General features: G+C 41.4%; 1 protein-coding gene, 1 long non-coding RNA gene and 1 other non-coding gene across 3 annotated transcripts; 1 reads left to right on the top strand and 2 right to left on the bottom strand.

Annotated features, from left to right (window-relative positions):
* Positions 1–5,398: 5,398 nt before the first annotated feature.
* On the bottom strand, positions 5,399–5,471 carry trnaf-gaa (transfer RNA phenylalanine (anticodon GAA)). The gene has a single exon. It is a non-coding gene; the product is annotated as a tRNA-Phe (tRNA).
* A 164-nt stretch (positions 5,472–5,635) lies between these two features.
* On the top strand, positions 5,636–14,728 carry rpn1 (ribophorin I). Its single transcript, XM_061833237.1, has 10 exons — positions 5,636–6,013; positions 7,407–7,471; positions 7,566–7,872; positions 7,951–8,160; positions 8,232–8,424; positions 10,528–10,627; positions 10,724–10,862; positions 11,726–11,845; positions 13,624–13,869; positions 13,948–14,728. The coding sequence occupies exons 1-10, from the start codon at positions 5,789–5,791 to the stop codon at positions 14,128–14,130; spliced, it is 1,788 nt and encodes a 595-aa protein (XP_061689221.1). The 5' UTR covers positions 5,636–5,788; the 3' UTR covers positions 14,131–14,728.
* A 6,162-nt stretch (positions 14,729–20,890) lies between these two features.
* Positions 20,891–25,375, bottom strand: LOC133507055 (uncharacterized). Its single transcript, XR_009796731.1, has 3 exons — positions 25,245–25,375; positions 21,205–21,260; positions 20,891–21,073 (listed from the first exon to the last, which is right to left on the bottom strand). It is a non-coding gene; the product is annotated as an uncharacterized LOC133507055 (long non-coding RNA).
* Between the last annotated feature and the right edge of the window lie 65 nt (positions 25,376–25,440).

Here is a 25,440-nt window from a genome sequence, read left to right as displayed (position 1 = left end):
CCCCGAGGAATTGAAAAGAAAAAAAAAAACAGCTGACAGGCGCACGCACGAGTTTTCAAATGGATTTAGTTCGTTCTTGAATTGGAGGACATGCTATTTCAATTACTTCATGCACAAAATAAAGAAATAAATACGTTTTTTTAGTATGAATTATAGTTGCCCTGAGACAAAATGTAACTATCAACTGTTTTCGACTGACGTCACACAGTTTCCGGTTTAAAAGGCAATCGCCATTTTGGTGGGGTGAATTCGAGTAAACAAATCGTAACTAGGCAGGAATCATTTCAGAAAGGCGTATGAATGGTGGCACACTGCTATGTTATCAGTTGCTTAAACGAACGTGGGCGTTATAAAGCGTATTTCTTTCGACTGCCAGCTGTTATCAAGAACCAGTGCAAGAAGCCGGAGCAGTTATCAGCCAAACGGCGACAACTGTGGCTGTCTCGTATCAGCAGAGCCGATGTAGCAGCCAAGTCATTCCCTTATGTCAGTGATTTCCAACCTTTATAGAGCCAAGGCACATATTTTACAATTGAAAAATCCCACGGCACACCAAAAAAAGTAAATGTCACCGAAAATGTATCGATTAATTACTGTATGTACTTCCTGCCATCAAATAGAAGATGATTTTTTTTTGTTCTGTCTGTCATTGTGCCTCACTGGCATAATTAGATGAAAAAAGATATATTATTTCTTGGAATAAATGTTTTTTTAGCAATTACATAAAATTGGATAACTTCCTATGGCACACCTGAAGAGCCCTTACGGCACACTAATGTACCGCGGGACACTTTGGGAATCACTGCCTCATGTCAGCGTTTGCTCGGAGCATTTTGTTCTTGGTAAGTATTGGATACATTTTAGAATTTCACACCTATTTAGCAATAACTAAGTTCTGTGAAGGAAAAGTATTCTTTAGGGCCAAGGACCGACATAATAAACGTGTGAATGCAATGCGGAGCTCGCTCACAGGGGAGCAAGCTCTTCAGACTCCGCCTCATTCCGCCCAAAGAACCATCTGAGCCATGAGCTTGCTCCCCGCCGAGGCAGGAGCTCCCTCGACCGAGGAGCGAGCTCTGGGGCACGCCGGGGAACTCGCTCCGCCAAGCGGCGGAGAGAGCTCATCAGACTTCACCTCATTCTGCCCGAAGTACCATCTGAATATGCAACATTATTTACAGGCGCTCTGCGGCATTAATTGACCCCTCCGTGGATATTGCGCAATCCGCTTCACTGACCAATCAGAGGCCAGAGATCTGCATAAACCAAAGCCCGTTTTTGCTCCCGGCATTTTCTCAGACAACATTGCATGGTCCAGTATAGGTTTAGTTAGCGTTTTATCGCGTATTTGGGTTATTTAACAAAAAATATGGTTAAGAGGTGTAGTCACGGACTTTTTAATAGTGACGACATGTATCCTGAAAGGCTAGTTGCTGGAGTTCGATTCGTACCCTTTCCAAAACCGAAGACCCAGTACGAAAAATGCCTTCGATGGATCAAACTTTGTGGAAGACCACATCATCAACTAAATCCATCTAATATCAACCGGAACACATATGTTTGCACGAAGGTATGCCCTATATTTGATTTTCAATACATGTCTCGTATAAATGAATTCGAAGTTCTTCGCTAGCATAACAGCTGGGTGTGAACGATTGACACTTATTCTTTGTTGAGCGATATTTAGCGATGATCGGACTGCACAAACGTATTGATTTCTTGCTGGCTCGCGGCCGAAGCTTAACCAGACTGTGTTTGCACGAAGATATGCCCTAAATTTGATTTTTAATCCACGTCTCGTATAAATAAATGAGACGTTCATCACTAGCATAACACTGCTACGTGTGAACGATTGACACACTTATTCTTTGTTGAGCATATTTAGCGATGATCGGACTGCACAAACGTATCGATTTCTTGCTGGCTGGCGGCCGAAGCTTAACCAGACTGTTTGCACGAAGATATGCCCGAAATTTGATTTTTAATACACGTCTTGTATAAATGAATGAGACGTTCTCCGCTAGCATAACATTGCTACGTGTGAATGATTAAATGAAATCAGAAGCATGGCGTCTCTCTCAGTTAAGAATGTATTGTATTTAAAATCTATTAATATATCGTTGATTTGAATGAAATCAGAAGCATGGTGTCTGCACGTCTAACGATGTATTGTATTGTATCGTATTTGCCATTTTTACTGTTTGTCTTACGTCAGCGCACGTGGTGTGACGTCACTTCAGGAGGCGTGGTTAAGTGCCCTGTACGGAAGGCTCTGTATGGACGTATTCCTCCGTCTTCCCGATCAACCAATACTGCTATTCATCATCTTCATCAGATGTGGATAAATCCGAGAAATCAGCGCTGGGCATAATGATGTCCCATATAATCGAGCAGTTGGAACGGCACGTAACACGTCACATACGCCCACGTAGGTCATGTGACTCACGAAAATGGCAGCACCTTTGAAAATCCGTAATTGTCAATAAAAATCATCTCAAAACTCTATTAAATTACACATCACGTTGTCAAGATAGAGTACATATTACATGATCTATTGGATTCAATATTAATTCAAACCACTGAACTTCCCCTTTAAATACACATTGGACTCATTTGAGAACAATGCATATTTAAAAAAGAAAAACGTCTGTCAGGGAGAGGTTTAATGAAGTTTAACATGTGGCCGCAACATGCTTACGTGTACGTTGGAGACGACTCCCTGTCCCGCATTATTCTCAAATGAGCCAACTTGGCATTATAAATACTTCTTGGGAATTTGAGATTGAGAAGAATAATTCCTACCTGAAATGAAGTGATCGCTACACACGCGTGTGTATTTAGTTGGGCACCATCCATCACATTTAATTGCCGAAATCCATCAATCTTTTCTGGTCTTTTCAGCTGTTATTCTATAGAATGACGTCTTTGAATATCTGTCTTGTCTGTTGTAACAACCAACATCACAACAAGTCTCGGGCATTGTGAATATTCTGCTCCGCTTCAATGTCCCCAACACTGTTGAGCAGCTCTTTTTGACCGGCAATATGACGTCGTGAAAATGGGGATGTCACGTGCACAAGCTCTATACCTGCAGTATAGACGGTTTTTGACCACGTGACTACATCCAGGGCACGCAGCCATGTTGAATGGGTTCACTCTACTGACGCACCGTTCACGCTATCGCTTTTGCATACAGATCAGAGTTACACAAATGTTCGTATGAATGTTAAAAGTGACGCATGGTGGCTAAAAAGAGTTTGGAAAGTTATCAGGGCTCATTAGATGTTGATTCAAGAAAAGTTACGACAATATGTTTTGATGGACAATATCGACCCATATGCCTTGGAGAAACACAAATGGAGCAAGAATTTTGAACTGTGGGCGTTGGTAACCTAACCTGACATCGTCAACTACAGTGAAGAAAATAAGTATTTGAACACCCTGCTATATTGCAAGTTCTCCCACTTAGAAATCATGGAGAGGTATGAAATTTTCATCGTAGGTGCATGTCCACTATGAGAGAGATAATCTATAAAGAAAAATCCAGAAATCACAATGTATGCTTTTTTTAACGATTTATTCATGTGATACAGCTGCAAATAAGTATTTGAACACCTATCAGCTAGAATTCTGGCCCTCAAAGACCTATTAGTCCGCCTTTAAAAGTCTACCTCCACTCCATGTATTATCCTAAATCAGATGCACCTGTGTGAGGTCGTTAGCTGCATAAAGACACCTGTCCACCCCATACAATCACTAAGACTCAAACTTGTAACATGGATGGCCAAGACCAAAGGGCTGTTCAAAGACATCAGAGACAAAACTGTACAACTCCACACGGCTGGAAAGGGCTACGGAGAAATTGCCAAGCAGCTTGGTGAAAAAAGGTCCAGTGTTGGAGCAATAATTAAATTGTTAAATGGAAGAAGCGAAACATGACGGTCAAGCTCAATCAGAGTGGCGCCCCATGCAAGATATGACCATGTGGGGGTCTTAGTGATCCTTAGAAAGGTGAGGAATCAGCCCAGGACTACACGACAGGAGTTGGTCAATAACCTGAAAAGAGCTGGGACCACTATTTCCAAGGTAACTGTTGGTAATACACCAAGACATCATGATTTGAAATCATGCATGGCATGGAAGGTTCCCCTGCTTAAACCAGGCCCGTCTTATGTTTACCAATTACCATTTGGATGATACAGAGGAGGGAAGAAAGTTTTGTGGTCAGATGAGACCAAAATGTAACTTTCTGGTCGTAATTCCACTAACAGTGTTTGGAGTAAGACGAATGATGATTTCCATCCCAAGAACACCATCCCTACTGTGAAGCATGGGGATGGTAGTATCATGCTTTGGGGGTGTTTATCTGCACATGGGACAGGACGACTGCACTGTATTAAGGAGAGGATGACTGGAGTCATGTATTGTGAGATTTTGGGGAACAACCTCTTTCCCTCAGTCAGAGCATTGAAGATGGGTCGTGGCTGGGTCGTTCAACATGGCAATGACCCGAAGCCCACAGCCAGGAAAACCAAGGAGTGGCGCCGTAAGAAGCATATCAAGGTTCTGGCGTAAAATGGAAGGTGTGTGACGTCCATCGAAAACAGTCTATAAGTGAGTACATCCCCAGGATAGATTTTTTTCCCCCTGTCTATTCTTATGTAAATCCGCCTATCCATCCATTTTCTGAGCCAATTATCCTCACGATGGTCGCAGGAGTGCAGGAGCCAATCCTAGCTGTCATCGGGCAGGAGGCGGGGAACACCCTGAACATCTTGCCAGCCAATCGTCGGGCACATGGAGACAGACAACAGTCTCACAATCACACGTAGGGGCAATTTAGAGTCTCCAATGAATGCATGTTTTTGGGATGAGGGAGGAAACCGGAATGCCTGGAGAAAACCTACAGAGGTTTTCCCTGTGTAACCACACAATGGTTTTCACCTTGGAATTTTGCCATGGATGTCATTTTTACCCTGTCATTTCTTTTTTTGAGACATGAATGTTACTGACCTTTACTGAGGTAAGGGAGGCCTACAGTTTTTGGGTAACAAATTTGCCAAATATGAATTATTAAAATTAAAAGAATATATAAGGAGCGGCGGCACAGCACGGTGACGCAGTTGTAAAGTGTTGGCCTCACAGTTCTGAGGACCAGGGTTCAAATCCTTGCCCTACCTGTGTGGATTTTGCATGTTCTCCCTGCGCAGAGGTGAGATTTCTCTGGGCATTCCGTTTTCCTCACTCATCCCAAAAACATGCATTCATTGGCGACTAAATTGGCTGTGGGTGGGAACGGTGGATGACTGGGACAGGCTCCAGCATTGCCGCGACTGTTGTGAGGACAAGTAGCCCAGATAATGTTTGGAGGTACTTTTGCAAAAAGCTGCACACTTACTGCCGAAACCCGGGATCGAACCAGGGACCTTTAGATCTTCAGTCTAACGCTCTCCCAACTGAGCTATTTCGGCCCGACTCACATAGCCGCCCACTTCCATCCCATGTTAATACCATAGCACACAGTTTCCAATGGTCAGATATATTATGATTGAGTCATTAAAAAGAGAAGTACGTCCTAGACGAGCGTTCAGTGAGGTGCAGGCTTTTTCTCCCTACTAAAGCGCTTAGTCGTCTCGGGCGCAGGCCTTCCTTGTGACGTCATCACGTTCAAATGAATGAAGCGTCATCCTTTCTCATGTGTGAGCGGAGCGGTGTGTTGGCCTTTTCTACTTTAGCTATCCCGAACCCAAGACCCTTTCGGTTTTTGTTGTCTTGAACCTTTGCAACCATGTGGAGAAGGCCCCTGCTCGGCGCTCTCCTACTGTTGATGGCCGCATTCTGTTCGGCCACTTTGGTGAACGACGAAGTAAAGAGGACCGTGGATCTGAGCACTCATTTGGCTAAGATCACCGTGGACATTACGATGTCTAACCACGGACGCTACGACGCGCAAAACGTGATATTAACCGTGGATCCGGATCTGTACCCATACATGGCGTACCTAGGAGCCTCCGTGAGTTGAAAATGAGCTAATAATAAAACTTAACGCGCAACCACGGGCGGTTGCCTGCTAGCAGTAGCAGGCTAGCTTGACGGCTACTTCATAGCTGAAGACACACGACCGACCCTGCCCTGTTTGAGCCAAATCTTTTTGTCTTAGGAGGTTTTTATTGTGTCAAATTGTGCTTTACAATTAGGTCATCTAAATGTGTTAAAACTCCAACTTGAGCAAACTCATATGCTAATGCTAATGAGTGGCCGGCGACTTTGGCTTTTAACGGATAGTCAAGTTGCGTACAGCTATCTTTCGTTTATTATTGACGCGATTGAGCTGTTTCGAAACAGGTTTGTTTGGATTAGTATTTTGTGAAAGTACTTTCTTTTATTTTCTGAAGACGAACTTCGTCAATGGCACACGTTTGTTCTAGTGACAGAATGACACGTATGCGCTAGGAAGCGTTCTTCCGGTTACGACTGCGCAGGGGACCCGCCCACTTCCATAGGACAGGAAAAAATGCTTTTTGGACCACGTAACCCGCACAATTTGGACAAAATAAGAGATTGAGATCTACATTGAAGCAATCAAGCATAGTTGCATTCATTTACTTTAGCAGACATTATGGATGTTTCTAAACTACCTGTGCACGCTTTGTGTAAAGTATTTTGTGTCGTTTACTGAATCCAAATCTTCTTATGTTAAATCTGGGACTGAACAATGTTACCTTAACGTAAAATCTTATTTTCTGTCCTGGCATGTGGTGCATTCGTTCTCATACCAAGCAACCTTTTCCACCTGCATTAATTTGAATGAACTAAGGAAATTTTCCGTGAAATTACCCCCTTAAAGAGTTTTGACTGACTTAGAAATACCATGTAAAATCTAGATTAAATCCTGTTAGTTTGCAGAAAGTTGGAGCCTACTGTTGACTGGAGTCAAACAGTCACTCTTCACCGGTCAGTCACAGAGCGCAGAGTGCCATGAAAAATGATTAGACCACCGTCTCCAATTCTCGTATTTCTGCATCAAACAAATGTAAATATCAGACACATATAACCCAAGTGAACTTAAAATGCAGTAGGATTCACACGTTCATGTTTTGTGGGCCAATCACTGGTCGGCGAGTTAAAAAAAAAAAAACGATGATCACCAATCCAATCCCAAAATGGAACACTACCTATTTAAATAAGTTGTTCATTAACTTTATATAGTTGTATACTTAGTATCTTAAAGTATTCTCTCTTCAGCTCATCCATTCTAATCAGTCAAGTCAAACCAACATTACGACATGACAGAAATAATGAGGGCTAAATTGCGCTGAAGTTACATTTACTTAACATTGTTCATGCTTCTTACAATATACTGGCACTTCTAAATATGCACTCAGTGAAAAACAATTGATTTACAGGTGCAAGGTGATGAAGAGGATGATGGCCAACTTGACATCCAGGAGACAAAAATTAACGGCTTAACGTAACGCACTATTGTTATTCATTTGTAGCAAAAGCACTTAGAATACTTGTTGATTTGATTGACAGTAAGTTATCCGTGCTGCTCTCTTTTACAGCGGGGTCTTTTTCAAAGTAACTCTTCCATTCAAGCTGGTCGTAGGAAGTAAGGCCAAACTAAAAGTGGAAATGACGTTCAGCCACGTCCTCCAGCCCTTCCCGTCGGACATCACGCAGGCTGAGCGCCAGCTGGTCGTTTTTCAAGGCAACCACTACTTCTACTCGCCGTACCCCACCCAGAGTCAGACGACACGTGTTCGCCTGGCATCCAAAACGGTGGAGAGCTACACCAAACTGGGAAATCCCAGCAAGACTGATGAGATTATTGAATACGGTCCATACAGTGACATACCTCAGTTTAGCCAGGTGCTGCTCATCAGAAAGTGACAATCTGTGCTGGAAAGTAGTACCAAGTTTTAACCGTGTGTGTCCTCTCGTTTCTAGGATACAATGAAAATCCACTTTGAGAACAACACTCCCTTCCTCACTATCAGTAGCATTACTCGCACCATTGAAGTGTCTCACTGGGGCAACATCGCTGTGGAGGAGACCATTGATGTGAGGCACACTGGAGCTATTCTGAAGGGCCCATTTTCACGCTACGATTACCAGCGTCAGTCAGACAGTGGCATCTCTTCTGTCAAGTCCTTCAAGGTATATGCGCTTGTGCTTAATTACTGGTTTTTCTTATTGTGATAACAATTAACTCCCGTTCTTCTTAACAGACTATACTTCCTGCTTCTGCGCAAGATGTTTACTACAGGGATGAGATTGGGAACATCTCCACATCCCACCTCCAAATTCTGGATGACTCAGTGGAGGTAGAGATCAGGCCTCGGTTCCCTTTGTTTGGAGGCTGGAAAACCCACTACATTATTGGGTACAACCTGCCCAGCTATGAGTATCTCTACACTCTTGGTGAGTGGATTGGACATTCATCCATTTTAAATAATCTGGACAGTGGTAAAATAAGTAGTTTTTCCACACAGAACAAAGTTTTTTTTTTTTTTTAAATAAATCATGAAGAATGGTATTGATCCTTTTTACAATTGCCACGTGGCCCCCTCCTGAAGCAGAGAGGGGTTCCCAAATAGTGCTACTAGGAAGCAGGACCATGGTCATTTGATTATACAATGAACCACTGCGTATTTGTGATTCATTTGCATTCACAAAGTCACCTATTTATGAATTTGTTTGAAGGATCCGATCCTCAGATTTTTGCTAAGAAACATCTATTAATTGTTTTTTGTACTTGGACCAGAGCAATAGAAGAATTACTCTGGTGTCAAGAAATTTATGTTGAACTGCGTTGAAATTTATTTAATAGAAACTGATTCACGGCTGTCTTGTGGTATCACTGCTGAAGTAATTGACCCCTCCGTACAGGGCACTTAACCACGCCTCCTGAAGTGACGTCACGCCACGTGCGCTGACGTAAGACAAACAGTAAAAATGGCAAATACAATACAATACATTCTGAACTGAGACAGACTCCATGCTTCTGATTTCATTCAAATCAACGATATATTATAGATTCTAAATACAATACATTCTTAACTGAGAGAGACGCCATGCTTCTGATTTCATTCAATCATTCACACGTAGCAATGTTATGCTAGCGGAGAACGTCTCATTCATTTATACGAGACGTGTATTAAAAATCAAATTTAGGGCATATATTCGTGCAAACACAGTGTGGTTAAGCTTCGGCCGCGAGCCAGCAAGAAATCGATACGTTTGTGCAGTCCGATCATCGCTAAATATCGCTCAACAAATAATAAGTGTGCCAATCGTTCACACGTAGCGGTGTTATGCCAGCGGAGAATGTCTCATTCATTTATACGAGACGTGTATTAAAAATCAAATTTAGGGCATATCTTCGTGCAAACACAGTCTGGTTAAGCTTCGGCCGCGAGCCAGCAAGAAATCAATACGTTTGTGCAGTCCGATCATCGCTAAATATCGCTCAACAAAGAATAAGTGTGTCAATCATTCACACACAGCTGTGTTATGCTATGCTTCGAATTCATTTATACGAGACATGTATTGAAAATCAAATATAGGGCATACCTTCGTGCAAACATATGTGTTCCGGTTGATATTAGATGGATTTAGTTGATGATGCGGTCTTCCACAAAGTTTGATCCATTGAAGGCATTTTTCGTACTGGGTCTTCGGTTTTGGAAAGGGTACGAATCGAACTCCACCAACTCCCCTTTCAGGATACCTGTCGTCACTATTACAAAGTCAGTGACTACACCTCTTAACCATATTTTTTGTTAAATAACCCAAATACGCGATAAAACGCTAACTAAACCTATACTGGACCATGCAATGTTGTCTGAGAAAATGGCGGGAGCAAAAAACGGGCTTTGGTTTATGCAGATCTCTGGCCTCTGATTGGTCAGTGACACGGATTTCGCAATATCCATGGAGGGGTCATTTTGAGGAGTATGATTTAGACAAAAATATTGCTTTGCTGCCATCTTGTGGCATCAGTTACTCTAGTTTTCAAAATTCAAAGGAGTTCTTTGGCTCTATCTAAAGCTGTTAGTATTTGGCCATTTTATTAAATGCAGTTCTATGATATATGTGATAGAAGTGACCGTGACCCTTCTTCGATCTTGAGTGATTGGTTGACCTCTTGAGTGGGGCCAGTTGATGGTAAACTGGGAAGATGAACAATCACATGCATGAGCTATTATTTTAGTGATTTTAATCATCACTGTGAGACCCATATGGTCACTACACTTTTAGTTTGCAGTCCCTTTCAAATGAAATATTTATGCACTACTGTAAAATCTCATTTGTATGATTTAATTGTTCTTTGTCCTCATTATGTTTCCATGCATGTTTTTAAATGTGAGTAGGTATGTGCAGTTGTGTATTTCGTGTCTGACATGGTTTGATAAGTAAATTGCACTTTACAGTCATGGGAAGTTTTGAAGTTCTTATGAATACTACATTGATGCAGAACAGGAACCTTAATTGGTGTATGTTCCGAAATATGCTACCATTTAGGGGACCAGTATGCACTGAAAATGAGACTGGTAGACCACGTCTATGATGACCAAGTCATTGACACCATGACTGTGAAAATCATCCTACCAGAGGGTGCAAAGTGAGTATCGGCAAACGTGATTATTATTTTTTTAAATCTTCACGCTCATTTCTTAAATTTGACTGCTACTATACTTTATTTTACTACTTCCTTTAGAAACATCCAGATGGATACACCATATAAAATTAATCGAATGCCAAATGAGTTGCACTACACTTATCTTGATACCTTCGGTCGACCTGTGCTGGTTGTCACCAAGAACAACCTTGTGGAGCAGCACATTCAGGATGTTGTGGTAAGACTGCTTTTATGACGAGGGTTTCATGCATTTAACTTATGTCATCAAGGTCATGCTATTTCACCAAGGTTGACAAAGGCATCTGGGCTTTTTCAAAATTAAAATGTGAAACTTAAAATTAAAGTGTGCACTCTCCCAGCATATACCTGTAGGGTAGTCACAAAAGAGTCTTGGATAAAACACAATGGTGATGTTTTTGCAGTGTAGTGCAATGAACTCTACATTGGAGAGATCACAATGTATAAATGCATGGCACAGCTTCGTAGAGCAATGTCTTTTTGCCCTGCATTTCATTTGATTCTCAAAATGAAGAGGCATTACTTTCAGGAAATTGCTGTTCAAATGCTGGACTGGGAAGATTTACAGGTTTGGAAGAGGTGTGAATGAAGCCGTTGATATGGTAAGCGAGAGAGTCACCCCTGAGCAGATCACCATTGTCCGCTTATTACAATGTTTTGACATTCCTGTCCGAAAAATCTGTCATTCTTCAGGAAGAGTTTTAAGTCAAATTTTCCACCAGATAACCGAACAGGCTGGCATGCTGGACAGTTGTTCACATGCCACGGCGGGTAACACAAACTACTGTATTGTGACTCCACACCTCAAATTTACATCTGAAGGCTTTTGGATTATAGTTGATACATCTTGAGTTGAAACAACATATAAAAGAGTCCAGTTCCCTTAATTCAACCAATCTAAATAGAGAAGGATTATTTTTTTTTAAATGCTTTTGTAATTTGCATAGTCACATGTTTTACAATGATTTTTTTTTTTTAACTTTAACAATCAGATATTGAAGGACACCACTGATAAAGCATATAACAGTGTAATTAATATTGTTCCTGCTTTGTAAATCACAGGTTCACTACACCTTCAATAAAATCTTGATGCTGCAGGAGCCTCTCTTGGTAGTCGCAGCCTTCTACATTCTCTTCTTCACCGTCATCATCTACGTTCGTATGGACTTTGCAATAACTAAGGTTTGTTGAAGCCATTAAGAGAGTAATCTTTAATTCAAACTACAATGGGAGAAGTCGTGCGCGTCTGCCTCTCGATGGTGGGCTCAGAGCTGCAAGTTCAGCTAGCACGCACGACTATCATATGCCGTTCTAACTTGCTCGGTAGTGTAAATATTTGCATTTTGCGACATAAACATTAAAACTTGTTTGCGGTAGATTACTCGATTGGACAACAGAGTTTTACAGTAGAACGATCCAATCGTGTTCCTGGTTAATCGAGTTTCACCATTGCCATGTACATGTGTTCTCGGTTCTCAGAAATTGCAGTGTAACGTTTTAGTTAGCCAAGTAATGGCGCGTGGGATTTAGAACTGATTGAACCGACGGTGTGTTCAAAGTTTTACGATGGCAAAAGTGTTAGAAAAAAAGGATGAAGATCGAGTGAGGGCAATTGACAAGGATGCTGGAATCAAAAACTGTTTCAGACGGGCATGGCTTGAAAAAAGTGTAACCGTGCAGATAGGACCGAAAACGGTATCAACATGTCTAACCGAACACATACAAAAAGTAGGCATCCCCCCATCGACAGACATTTTCAGTGTTTTTCCAAATTGGTCATTCTCATCCCTGTAAACACTATATACTGTATCTAGAAGTGAATAGTAACAGGAAATATCAATAGTATTAATTGTATCAAATTTATATTTATACAATAGTCAATTGACTGTACAGTTGTGATCCTAAATTTATATATTCTGGTAGAATTTGTCAGACATGGGCATTTTTTGGGGGGGATAATGAAAGATCCAGTGGAAAACTTTAATTTAGCTATGTGTGTCCTTTTTAAATCATAATGACAAGTGAGTAGAGTTGACAGAAGAAATGGGTTACTGTGCCAATGCCACAAAATAGTCGATTTGGAAAATGCTAAACAGCACCTGGACAACCCTAAAAACATCTGGAACAAAGATATTTGGAATGATTGGATCAAACCTGAAGTTGATAGTCACAACCATAAACACTATTTGGAGAGGCGTCAACAAGGCTTATTACGAAAAATACACCATCCCTATCATCCTATGATGCAGAACAATTGATTCACTAAGCAAAACAAATGTATTTGTATCGCACATTTCATACACAAGATAACTCAACGCGCTTTATGTGATCAAAAGCATTCAAATGCATAAAAACATTTTGAAAAATTACAATTAAGAGAGCTTTTGGTTCTAGAAATGTCACTGAAAAGTGGAAGTACTCAAAAACCAATGAGAAAGTTCAATCTGGATTTGAAAACACACACTTGGGGCTGATGTCACCTCTGTTGGCAACTCATTCCATTTTTTTTTTTTGCAGCATCATAGCTAAATGCTGCTGCACCATGTTTGTTTTGGACTCTGCACTCCACTATTTCACCTGAGTCTGTTGCTCTCAGAGCTTCCATTAGCATTTCTTTCATGTATTCAGGACCTAAACCATTTAGTGGTTGATGGACCAGTTGCAGAACTTTAAAATCTATTCCAAAGCCTGACTAAGTCAAGTCAGTGTAAAGACTTGAGATTTGGAGTTATATGCTCTGACCGCTAATTAAATACACCGGGCAACAACATCATGTTGTGTACACTGAAATATTGATCTATAAATTTCCTCACAAATGGGCTCGTTTAATTGAACACAAAGCTATTATTCTGTTGTATGAAAGGCAACAAGTCCATTTTACACAGCTTAATTGTACAATGTAGAGGAAGAGCATTCTGGGCTTAATCAGATTGTTTAACTTTTTTTTTTTTCCTTTCAAGGACCCGGCGGCTGAGGTGCGCATGAAGGTCGCTTCCATTACTGAGCAGGTGCTGACCCTGGTCAATAAGCGTCTGGGCCTGTACCGACACATGGACGAGGTGGTCAACCGCTACAAGCAATCTCGTGATACGGGCGCGCTCAACAGCGCCCGTAAGACGCTGGAGGCGGACCACCGTGCCCTCACCAACGAGATCAGCTCGCTGCAGGCTCGGCTCAAGGCGGAAGGCTCCGACTTAGCCGAAAAGGTGCGGGCCATTTGTATGTTTGCCAGCATGCATTCATATATAGTGAATGGAGCGTGACTGTCATCATCTCCTCACCAGGTGGGAGAGGTGCAGAAGCTAGATGGCCAGGTTAAAGAGATGGCGTGCCGTGCCAGCCAGGAGGCGGAGCGATTGGTTGCCGGCAAGGTGAAGAAAGAGGCTTACATTGAGAACGACAAGACTCTGGCCAGCAAGAGACAAGAGCTCATCGGGCGTATCGACAATCTGCTGGATGCTCTCTAAACAAAATGATAACACTTGCCCCGGAGCCAGCCAACCACGTGTATGAATGACAACCCCAATGAATGTGACAAAGTTACTTTTCACTTCATGTACAGCCAATAACGTGTCATCTTGTGGGTTTATCCAAACACTCGTTGTGCCTTGTGATAAACTGGTTCATCACAAGTTGGCAACTCTCCCTTTGCCACATGGGCAGACTTCACATGTTTGTTGTTTAAATCTTAACTTTTAGTTTTGTTTTACTGTAATTTTTTAGGTTTCATGTTTTGCAAAAGAAAAAGTCATGCTCTTGTGTTCTCTGTCTTTGCTCACACATACCAGTTCTACATTGTTTCAAGCGGTTCAGTATCATTTTTTTGTGATATTTTTCTCTGGTTTTGCATGTCACTATTTTTCTACCTTCCCATGATAATGTTCAAGCTCAGAATTTTTGTCTGTCACTTTTTATCTGTAATTTAGTTATTTTCTACTTTGAGAATTTATTTTTGTTTTCATGGAAATTAGGGAATACGTGACTTGGTTGTGTGAGAAAAGACATGGGGATGTGCAAATATGAAATGCTGTCAAATTTGAAATAAAAATAAACATTAGAGTAACATCTGAAGTTTTAATTTCATGAGCTATTCATCCATTTTCTATGCCCTAGGCTTCATTAAGGTTGTGTGAGCTGAAGCTCACATAAGGTGAAAGTGGTTGCAATTCATTTTCACAGCACAAATTAGCCACACAAATGCTGTGTGAATGTGCAGACTCTTAATTTAAGAGTTGAGACCTTTGGGGGAAACCTGCTAATCACCGTCTACGACAATATGTCAACTTGGAAGTTCAGTTAACAGAAAATACCAGATAGTAATGACCACATGGGGGCGCACTTATGTTAAACTAAACTCCAACGTCGTTTCTCTATAGAGCGTAAGTATGTTGCACTGCGTTTCGACATACTAATCGTTTTCTGGATGAAAATAAGCATGTAAAAAAAAAAAAACAATAATGTGGTCAAGCATTCATTTACAACGGAGGGAATTTCCAGAACATTGTTGTAAGAGTAGTGAAGCAGAGTACGGCACCGCACCTATGAAGCCCACAGAGGTCAATCTGAGGTCACTGCTTTCCCTCTGAGGTCATCATGGGTGCTAGCAGGTCATTTCCTGCTCCATAATAACAGGCCCCCTTCCTGTCACAATACTAATGTTAACATATTGTATGCCCATACAATAATCATTCTGAAAGTACACGGCAGGGGAAAGCAAAGACAATGTCCGTTCGCACCGATGCTCACAATGGCAGTTTTGTTTGTGCTCCAATGCGTTTTTGCAGCAATGGGAGATGGAGCGCAGTCATTCCCACAGCAGGCGGGCCGCTCAAACGCTCACACTGCGATGACCGAGAATGTCCGACAGACCACTGAGCTCACGTCTGCTTGCTGCAATACACTGATGCTATCAGCCTACTCTGACTTAAGTGCTGGCCCCACAAATTATGAGTGTTTGCCAGCAGTGATTAAAAGGAATTCAAAAGACGTTCAACTAAACTAATCATTAGGCTCGCAATGAGAAATGATCCGTGTCACTGAAAATACGTTTAAATAATAGATGAACAGCATTTATCAGCACCCTTCAGTGTCACTGTTATTATGGAAACCAAGGCATCTATTAAAGACAGCTGCAAAGTATGTAAAACTGAATCCGAGTGCCAAATTGAACCAAGATGACTAAGATTGCTTAAAACTAAAAGGCGTCCATTGTCATTCATTCAGTCTTTTTCAATACAGTAAGATGTATTTTTATTGACTGCTAACTTTATTACTTATCAGAACTTAGTAACTTAACAATGGTGAAACCCTCCATACAATGGCTGAAACATTTCAGCTCAAGATCCAAACTAGAAATTTGGTTTCAAACTTATAAAAATGTGTTGCCGCAACAATCAACACATACAGTATGTGAAACATTAGTTACACTAATTATTTAAACATACAGGAGTTAAAACATTAGTTCATAAGAAAATATTGTGTCAGTTATCAACATTAATTTTACTTACTTACGTACTTACGCTTTTGGGTCTCAACCATAAATTGGAGGAAAGCCCTGGCTGTGTCTATGAAACTATACTAATCTTCTCAAAAACATTATAAATATAATATATATTTAAACAAATCATACAATTTCTTTATTACAAGATAGATAAAATGAACTAAAATTATTTGTTATCCTAAGAAGGGCAGCAGAGAAATGGCTGTCTCCCTCACTGTTTTAATCTCATCACTTTGGGCAGTTTGCATGTTCACCTTTTGTTTGGGTCCTCCAGCTTTCTTGCACATAAAACAACAGACAAACAAACAAACAAACAAACAAATACATAACTAACTAACTAACTAACTAACTAGATAAATAAAACATCCATATTAGGTTTTGAAGACTCTAAATCGTCCACAGGTATGAGTGTGATTAGATGTTGTTTTATGTGCCCTGTGATTAACTGGCAATTAGACCAGGATTTATCCTGCCTTTTGCCAGTCATCTGAAGCTATTAAGCTCCAGTCAACTGCAACTAATAAGGACATGATGCACAATTGAAAATGTACGTACAGTCCATAAAAAGTCTACACACCGCTGTTCAAATGGCAGGTTTTAGTGATGTAAAAAAAAAAAGGTTGACCAAATTAGTCATTTCAAAACTTATTTTCACCTTTAATGTAACCTCTAACATGTATATCTCAATTAAAAATCAAAATCTGAGTATGCACACCTTGAAACGATATTTTCATTTCCAGCACTCTTGGCTTTTATTACAGCACTCTGTCTTTTTTGGCTAGGAGTGTACTAAAGTGGTATACAGTGAAGAAAACAAGTATTTGAACAACCTGCTATATTGCAAGTTCACCCACTTAGAAATCATGGAGGGGTCTGAAATTTTCATCATATGTGTATGTCCACTGTGAGAGAGATAATGTACAAAGAAAAATCCAGAAATCACAATGTATGACTTTTTAAAACAATTAATTTGTGTGATACAGCTGCAAATACGTATTTGAACACCTGAGAAAACCAATGTTAATATTTGGTACAGTAGCCTTTGTTTGCAATTACAGTGATGTAATTTACATTTCCATAGTTTGTATCTTATGTCATACATGCACGTGACTTCCAGCAAGTTGTCAACTATAGTGCAGCAAAAAAAAAAAAAAATTTTCTCCCTGCAAACTAAGCACTCCCTGAACATACCCAAAGCTCAAGACACTGGGGTGTTGTTACTCTATTCACTGCAAGGAGTACTGGAAGTGCCGTTGTTATTGTCAATTGCCCATCTATGGTTTAGTTACATTTCAGGCTATTTGGAGCTTCAAATCAGGACAAAGGGTTCTCAAAGTCTTGCAGCTACACCTGCAAAGTTGACACAGTGACGCAGAGATCAATGCATACATTTGGAATATTTCTGCAGAGTTTGTGAAATACCAAAATGGACATTTTATCTTCCATTAGAAACAACTTTGAATAGCAGTGGATGGGTTGCAGTACACAGAAACACCTGTGTGTAGCAACTTGCGTGCTAGTTTGGATATTAAGCAAATAGTTCATTGGTGTATTTGTTAAGCTGCCCTTTTCACTGCTCTAGGTTCAAACAAAGAAAATGACTCTTTTATGACTGCAAACCAAGATTTTGACAGTTCTTGATAATTATCTTGAGGTCTTCTCATGGTTGTCGCAGCAGGGTTGCTTGGAACAATGCAAGTAATCAAGTTGTGGGGGAAGTTTTGTCAACTAAGTCAGAGTCACAAGGGAAACGGACACATGCTCCAAGTCCACAAAGCACATGTTGACTTGTTGGGCGAACTCCGATGCACCCTCATTTATACTTCTACGGAGGCAGAGCTGGTCCACTTTTCCACAGCCATGACGATAACCACACTGCTCCTCCTGGATCTGAGATTCCAGTCATTCTTCATGACCTCACCAAACTCCTCCCCCTTTTTTTCCTTTTTTTGCAGCAAGCACAAAACCTGCATTCCACTTGGCTAGCCGGCAACCACTAGCTCACTCAGCACTCCTACAGACCAAAAAGGCACCATAGGACTCCTTCATCAGCTTGATGGCATTAGTTTGGATTTGGTTTGGATTTTTTTGTGCCATAATAAACTGAATTGACATTTGAAAACTGCATAGTACTTTCTTGGGTTGTCTCTGAGTGATGTTAAAATTGGTTTGATGGTTTGAAAACTGCATGGCACAGTGGGGCTACTGGTTAGTGTTGGCCTCACACTTGTGAGGACTGGGGTTCAAATCCCAGCCCCACCCGTGTGAAGTTTACAAGTTCTCACTGTGTCTCCATTGTATCCTCCGGGCACTCCGGTTTTCTCCCAAATCCTGAAAACATGCTTTTATTGGAGACTCTAAATTACCCGCCGTTGTGATTGTGAATGCGACCGTTGTCTCTCTGTGTGCCCTGCAAGTGGCTGGTGACCAGTTCACGGTGTACCCTGCCTCCTGCTGGGATAGCCTGCAGCAGTCCCAGGATCCTTGTGAGGATAAGTGGCTCAGAAAATGAAATGTATGGATGGATTTGAAACCTTTGTGTGTTCTAGATATGCAAAAAAAAAAAAAAAAAAAGAACAGAAATCAGGAAGGTGGTGAATACTTTTTTTAAAGGAGGACTTTGTCCAAAATTTCTATGTAGAATAAACCCTCCAATCTGAAGTAATATTATTATTACATATATTTTGGACATTAATCGGAAAAATTTTGAAAATAAAGAACATTTTTCAAATCCAAGCAAAATCGGGATATGTGAAAGCTTTAACAGCCAAACCCAGAAGAAACGTGCGTGACATCACCAGGGCTTACCCTCTGTCTACCTCAGAATATCCCACAGGACATTGCATCAAAGGAGCGACCAGAAAAGGACCTTGTTCTGCAAAAACATTTGTCCCGGTTCACTGACAAAGTCAGTAAATAATTGAATGAGCTTCTAGTATTCTTTTCTTTCTTGTAACACAATAATGTGGTTGTGACATCTAGGGGTTGTTCCAACACAGACTTTATTTCGCTTTTTTTCCCATTCATGTACAATCTCAAATATTGAAATGAAAAATGTAGTCTAGATAATGTGTCAAATTGTTTACGAAGTAGTAAGGTGGTTAAAGAAATGTTGACTGTTGGCCCCTAGTATGAATGTCATTATATTGCTCGTGTACCTGTTTTGCACCAAACCAACAAAGTTGTCATATATGTGCTACAAAACCAATATTGTTTGGACATGAATTGCATGTATGTAAAAGTTGCTTAATTTTAAATAAACTTCAGTCATGAGTGTATGAGTGTACAAACAGATCTAACAGGTTATTAGTCTTCATGTTAATACATTATCAATATTCGTGATATCCTTCGTAAATTGCCTTCTACAGGGAATCTTTTTCGAATGCTATTCACCACACAAGATAGGATATACACTGTATATTGTCTACATCTAAACTAACTCCTCAGAAAAGCATCAAACACATCGAAACATCGTAAACATCAAACGTCAGTAGCCTTAGCTTCTTAGCCGTTAGATGTAGAGTCTCGATAATTCGTCTTTGTCCGTATTTCCTCCTAGTCCGTCTTTCCTCCTTTTTCTACTTTTCTTTTTGATACTGCAGATGATTCCATTTATTCCTTGTCACCAATGTAATGTTCGTGTTTTGAGGAATTCAGCCTGAGAGCTTTAGCATGTTAGCTGCTGCTCCATGACCACTCACTCCCGAATGCTCCTCATACGCATCAAACACATTGAAACATCATAGACATCAAACGCCATCTCATGATCGTTACAATACGTAAATTGTCTTTCAAAACAAGCCTGTCTGGAAAATCTCCGCGGTCCATATATTGCGACTGTTGTTATTGTTCGTCATCAGCGCCACGGCCCCTCTCTAATGTGTGAAGTTCCGCTTGTGTGTATTCTGGCTCAAACGCACAGCCTTGCACATTGTATTTTTGTTTTGTTTGTGAATAATATTTCACAAAACTCGACCCAAAAAAAAAAAAAAAAGCCAGATAGAGGACATTCTCTGTTCGGTGAAACTTATTCACTAGCAATGGTGGGGTCAGAACAAGAAGCACTGCAGGCGTGGCAAACGCTGATTGGCTGTCAGTTTTCCAGCCGGACTCATTGGGATGTCTGAGCTAGAGAGGAATTTTGATAATACTTTTCCAATTCAGACATGTTTCTTGGTGACATCTGTGTATAATTTTTGGCATTAAAAGAAATACTGAACCCTCATCTACCAACTTTTAATGTGTGCTCCCATTCCCATTATTTTCGACAAAGTCCTCCTTTAAACCATTTTGTTGATTTGATTTAATAATATTTTTTATTTTTATTCACTTAAAAGAAGTTTCACATGTCACCTAATGTTTACTCAACGTGGGACTTTTCTTTCAGTCCTTCTAGCATTTTAACTAAAGTCTGGCAGAGATGCAGATTAGGAAGTGCAGAATTTGATAATTAGATATCAAACGGTTCCACAGAAAAGCATTCAAACTCCGAAGAAGCTTTTCACTTTAATGTCCAAGTGATGCTTGTAGCTATGTTTATGTCACCTGACAGTATTGACAGTGAGGCTTTTTGTTTCTGTGCTATGCTTCCTCTTGATGATTTTAAGGCCTTTCAGCCATTTTTCACTTCAAACCATGTCCTCTGGTCCAGGATGTGATTACTGGTCGCAGAAGAGGTGCGGTTTATCTGTTGGCGTCAGTCGAGCAAAATACTGTTTAAACCGGAATTCATGTGCAGCACTGTATCCTGATGTGGCGTACGCGTGTTTGAGGTGGATGAGGGGGTTAGTGCAAGGTGTGGGACTACTTGGCCCATGTGGTTGAGCTGTAAGGTACCCACATACATGAAACTGATTATTATCTTCCTTTCCTGAAGGGGAGTAATGATGCAGAGTGTGCTCTTTCTTTATCTGCCAGAAGAAAAAAAAATATGAAAAAAATAAAAGCAACTATGGAGTCAAACTATGTCACAGCTAAAAGGTTAATCCACAAGATTTTGGCTGTGGTGACGTGGTGGTGATTGATTAAGCGCAGGGCTCACCTGCAGCTACTTCCTTCTTAATCTTTCCCGCGTTGAGAAAATGGCCACGTACACACCTAGACGCACAAAGAAAGCGAGTGGCAGAAGTCACCAGTCAGGCAATAATATCCTGCTCAGAAGACCCTTCACGGCACACGCTCATAAATCACTAAGACAGAGCCACCATCCTCACTGTCACTGTGTTATTGTGTGCACACACACTTGCTATGACATGCACTCATTCAATCCTTCTCACCCCTGCATAAAAGAATGTCAACGAAAAGGGGAAATGTGAATCTGAACCTAAAACCTTCCCCTCCAGCACACCTAGGCCGTGTTGAGTATGTCTGGCTCTGCTTAAAACGAAGCCCTTTCCTCACAGCAGCGGCTCTGTGAGCCACCATTCCTCAGTGACAGGCTGCTGGGATGAGAGGTTAGCAATGGATGAAAAGCCCCGCCCCTGAGATACGGGCCTCCATGGCAGGTGGCAGGTGTGATCCGCCCTGCGTGCGGACGCGTGGTGCCGAGCGTGCGTGGGGAGGACAATGGGGGCGTCTGTGGTCCTCGTTCCAGCTGCAGGAGGGAAGCGGCCGGGAGTGTGGCTGACAGACACCTCTGACAGACATGAGGAAGGAGTGCAGAGATGGAGATGGGACTTTCAACCGAAGGATTGAGCCTCTGGGTGTGGAGAGGGGAGTTCTTGTCTCGCATGGAAGAGGTGGGGGACGGAGGCTAGCAAGACAAGCATCAAAAGCCTGCTTCCATTTTGCTCCCAAATGCGGATGTTTACACACTTTTACTGCGAGCTTGGCCTATCAGCGTGCACGCCGATGTCAACCTCCCTCTCGGTGTGGATTTGTATCGACGAGACAGTAATCCTCTTCCCTTGTCGCCCTTGTTTGCAACCGTCCACAACTCCCACTAAGACCCACTGATCTCTGCCACATGGCGCTCCATCAAAGCAGCGATGGTCATGCCTCTCAGGCCAAGTTTGGCCGAAAAAGCAAGGCTTCGCGGCTCATAGAAGTCCCTTGGTGCGGAGGATAAGCGGCAGATGAAGCTCTACTTTAGATGTTGTATCATCTTGGATCACGTGACAGTCGCCGAGCCTGTCGAGCTTCTCTCTGATCAGACGCACAACACATACACACACACACACACACACACACACCACACACACACACACACACGGAGACACATTTCCTACTTTCTCTATCGGACCTCAGTATAGTGACAGGGGCACTTCCCATTAGCTGTGAGAGTGGCCCTCTCCTTCCCAGGGCAGACAATTTCCCCTACTCCACAGCTGATAGGAAACTTTGATTGTCTACCAGGCTCACCAGAGACAAAGAGATTTTTCCTCTCGCAATCCACATATCTTGCTATCACATCTCCACTTCGGATCTCCCTTTCTCCTATAAATTCCTTGCTCTTGATTTTTCTTGCATGAGGCAACATTCGCTCGTTTGTGTCTGCGGCCTGCGAATTGGGAGTCCATCAAACTGACACTAAATGCTTTGATGGGCCGGAAGTTTCATTTCATGTGGCCACATCTGCATCCTGTGACTCAACCCGCCCCGAAGTGTGTTATTAAAACTCTTGTTGTACCAAAGGCCTCAGAAGTTTCACAAAACCTCAGTGGTAGAACCATGATGTGATATATCATGCAAGACTTTACAAGTGGTTAACATACCGTGAAACCCTGCATATTTGTGAATTCACCTAATTTAGGAGTTTTATGTTCCGACCAAAGGACTAAAAGTATTTCTCACGACAAAACTACCAACCCTTTAGTAGACAAGCGACAGGACAAGCACTTTGAGAAAAATACAATTTGATAAACACTTGCATGCAAGGAGGTACTGTACTTCAAATATAATGAGGATGGCTGGAGCTCAGAAGTGTCTCACAAATCCTCCTAAGCTTGATTCTATATAAACACATTGAACAGGCAGTTATGCAACTAGTGCATCTCTTATCTGGCTGCTTCACAACACATTTTGAATCAAATTTTGAACTGCAGCAAAACCTCTGGCCACTCATAGAAATAGTTGCAGAACCCTGCACACCACGCAAGAATTAAGTCGGGGTTGGCCATATTGCTCAGTCTTCAGAATGTTTAAGAGAACCAGGACAGTCCAGTTGCGATCGATTTGGTGCCATCAGCATGAAAACTAAGATGCCACTGCACAGGGATTTGGTCTGAGGACAAAAGCGAAAAGGTAGGTTCTTAAGTGAATAATGGAGGATAAATTACCAGAAAGTTTGTGAATAGGTGAATTCACAAGCAGCAAATTGTGAATATACAAGGGAAATAGAAATATGAGCGTTCATCTGAGATGTCATGCTGTGGCGACCTCTAACGGGACAAGCTGAAAGAAACAAGTGAAATAGAAATAGAAAACAGAAATAGAAAATAGTGGGTCAGTGGTGATAAAGAATGTTAGGTATGACTTAAAACACCAACGGCACAGTTGATAAATGTGTTCATCATAGTAAAATATTGACCCGGGAACAAACTTTGTGAGCACATTTGCGATGTTGTGTGTCATGATGTGTGTGAATAGTAGTTTTGTAGCAAAGGAAGAGCACGTTTATCAAGCTAAATTAACTTATATTACCTGTTTATTACATATTAGTCATATGAAAATAAAAATGACTTCTTATTACTACAATTCAGTTTCAAACATGAAATTACATAAAAATAAGTCTAAATGATGTAAATGACAAACTTTTGTTGAATCCTACCTGAGGTGCGTTTGACCAACCAAGGGGGCCCCATTAGATGAGTTTTCCCGTTTATATACTTTTGAGGACCAGATGTCCGAGGACCAGGTGTCCGAGAACGGCTGGAACTGGAGTACCCATATGGGAAACTCACATAAGCGCGGGTAGACCCCACAAGAAGGCAGAGATAGGTTTGCCAAACCTCAGACATGCTAAGGATTTTTCACCATTGCTGCTGACAATATTTTTCATGTGTAAAATTGGACCTGAAATGTAAAAATATCAGAAGTGGACGGGGTTTAGCACTGTTTTATTGCCGTACTCATTGTTGTAGCTTTGTCACACTGCGTGATTTGCAGATTACAATTGGTCACTTTAAATGCCTGACGACCCCCTGCATTATTTGTCTGGTATGTGCAAGATAAAGTACCGTACTTCTGCATTCATCAAAACGGGTGTAAGCACTTCCTCGTTTAAGTGAATGGTGAAAGGGGGCCATGACAAAGTAACCGTAGGACTTAAGTTGTCTACACTGTCTTTTTTTTTTTTTTTTAAATAGAAGATGTCACCAGGCAAGCAGCACGGTGGGGCTGCTGTAAAGCATTAGCCTAACAGTTCCGAGGTCCAGTGTTCAAACCTGGCCCCTCCTGTGTGGAGTTTGCATGTTCTCCCCGTGCCTGCTGGGTTTTCTGGTTTCCTCTAAGATCCCAAAAACGTGCAACATTAATTGGGCACTCTAAATTGCACCTAGGTGAGATAGTGAGTGCGACTGTTGTCTGTCTCCATGTGCCCTGCAATTGGTTGGCAACAAGTTCGGGGTCTACCCTGCCTCCTGCCCGTTGACAGCTAGGATAGGTTCCAGCACTCCCGCAATCTTTGTGAGGAAAATGGATGGATGGAAGATGTCACCACAGATCCACCAAAGGTTTCAATATTAGATTTTAGGCTTTATTAGTGTTTACACATCTATTTTTATAGATACATGATATACGTGTACAGTATTTAGATTTTGGCTGAAGAAGCCAGCCATTAAGAAAACTAAATTTTAGCAACAAGTATGTCATTAAACCGTACTAATGCTCATTAGAGTGCTATACACAGGTTCACGATCACGTTTTGGGGGTTTGTTAATTAGATGTTCTACATATAGTTAACTATCATTGTATTAGTATTAAAAAATACTGCTACACATACATTGCTTATTGTCACACCTTACTTGTGATTTTATCTCCCAATTCTACGTTTTCTGTTCGGGGCTTTCTGTTGTCGTACTAGAAATATGATTCATGATTCTTTGCAGAGTATTTCTCTATTCTAGTTACATGAGTACTCACCACAGAGCTTGTGAAAGATTGGTGGGTTGAGCTATTGAGTGACCCGAGAACGTAAAAGGGCCATCAGACTGCGAAACAAGGCGTCTAAACATGTGGCGAGAGCCAACAGGAAACATCTCTCTCCCTCTCTCACCGCCCAAACGCTGACCCTCCATGAGAGCACACTTCCTGTCAGAGCTCCTTTAACTTCCTGTAC

This window comes from Syngnathoides biaculeatus, chromosome 10, assembly GCF_019802595.1.
Source record: "Syngnathoides biaculeatus isolate LvHL_M chromosome 10, ASM1980259v1, whole genome shotgun sequence".
Classification (NCBI taxonomy): Eukaryota; Metazoa; Chordata; class Actinopteri; order Syngnathiformes; family Syngnathidae; genus Syngnathoides; species Syngnathoides biaculeatus.
The sequence above is the reverse complement of the archived record's forward strand: the minus strand, read 5'-3'. Positions and strand labels throughout refer to the sequence as shown.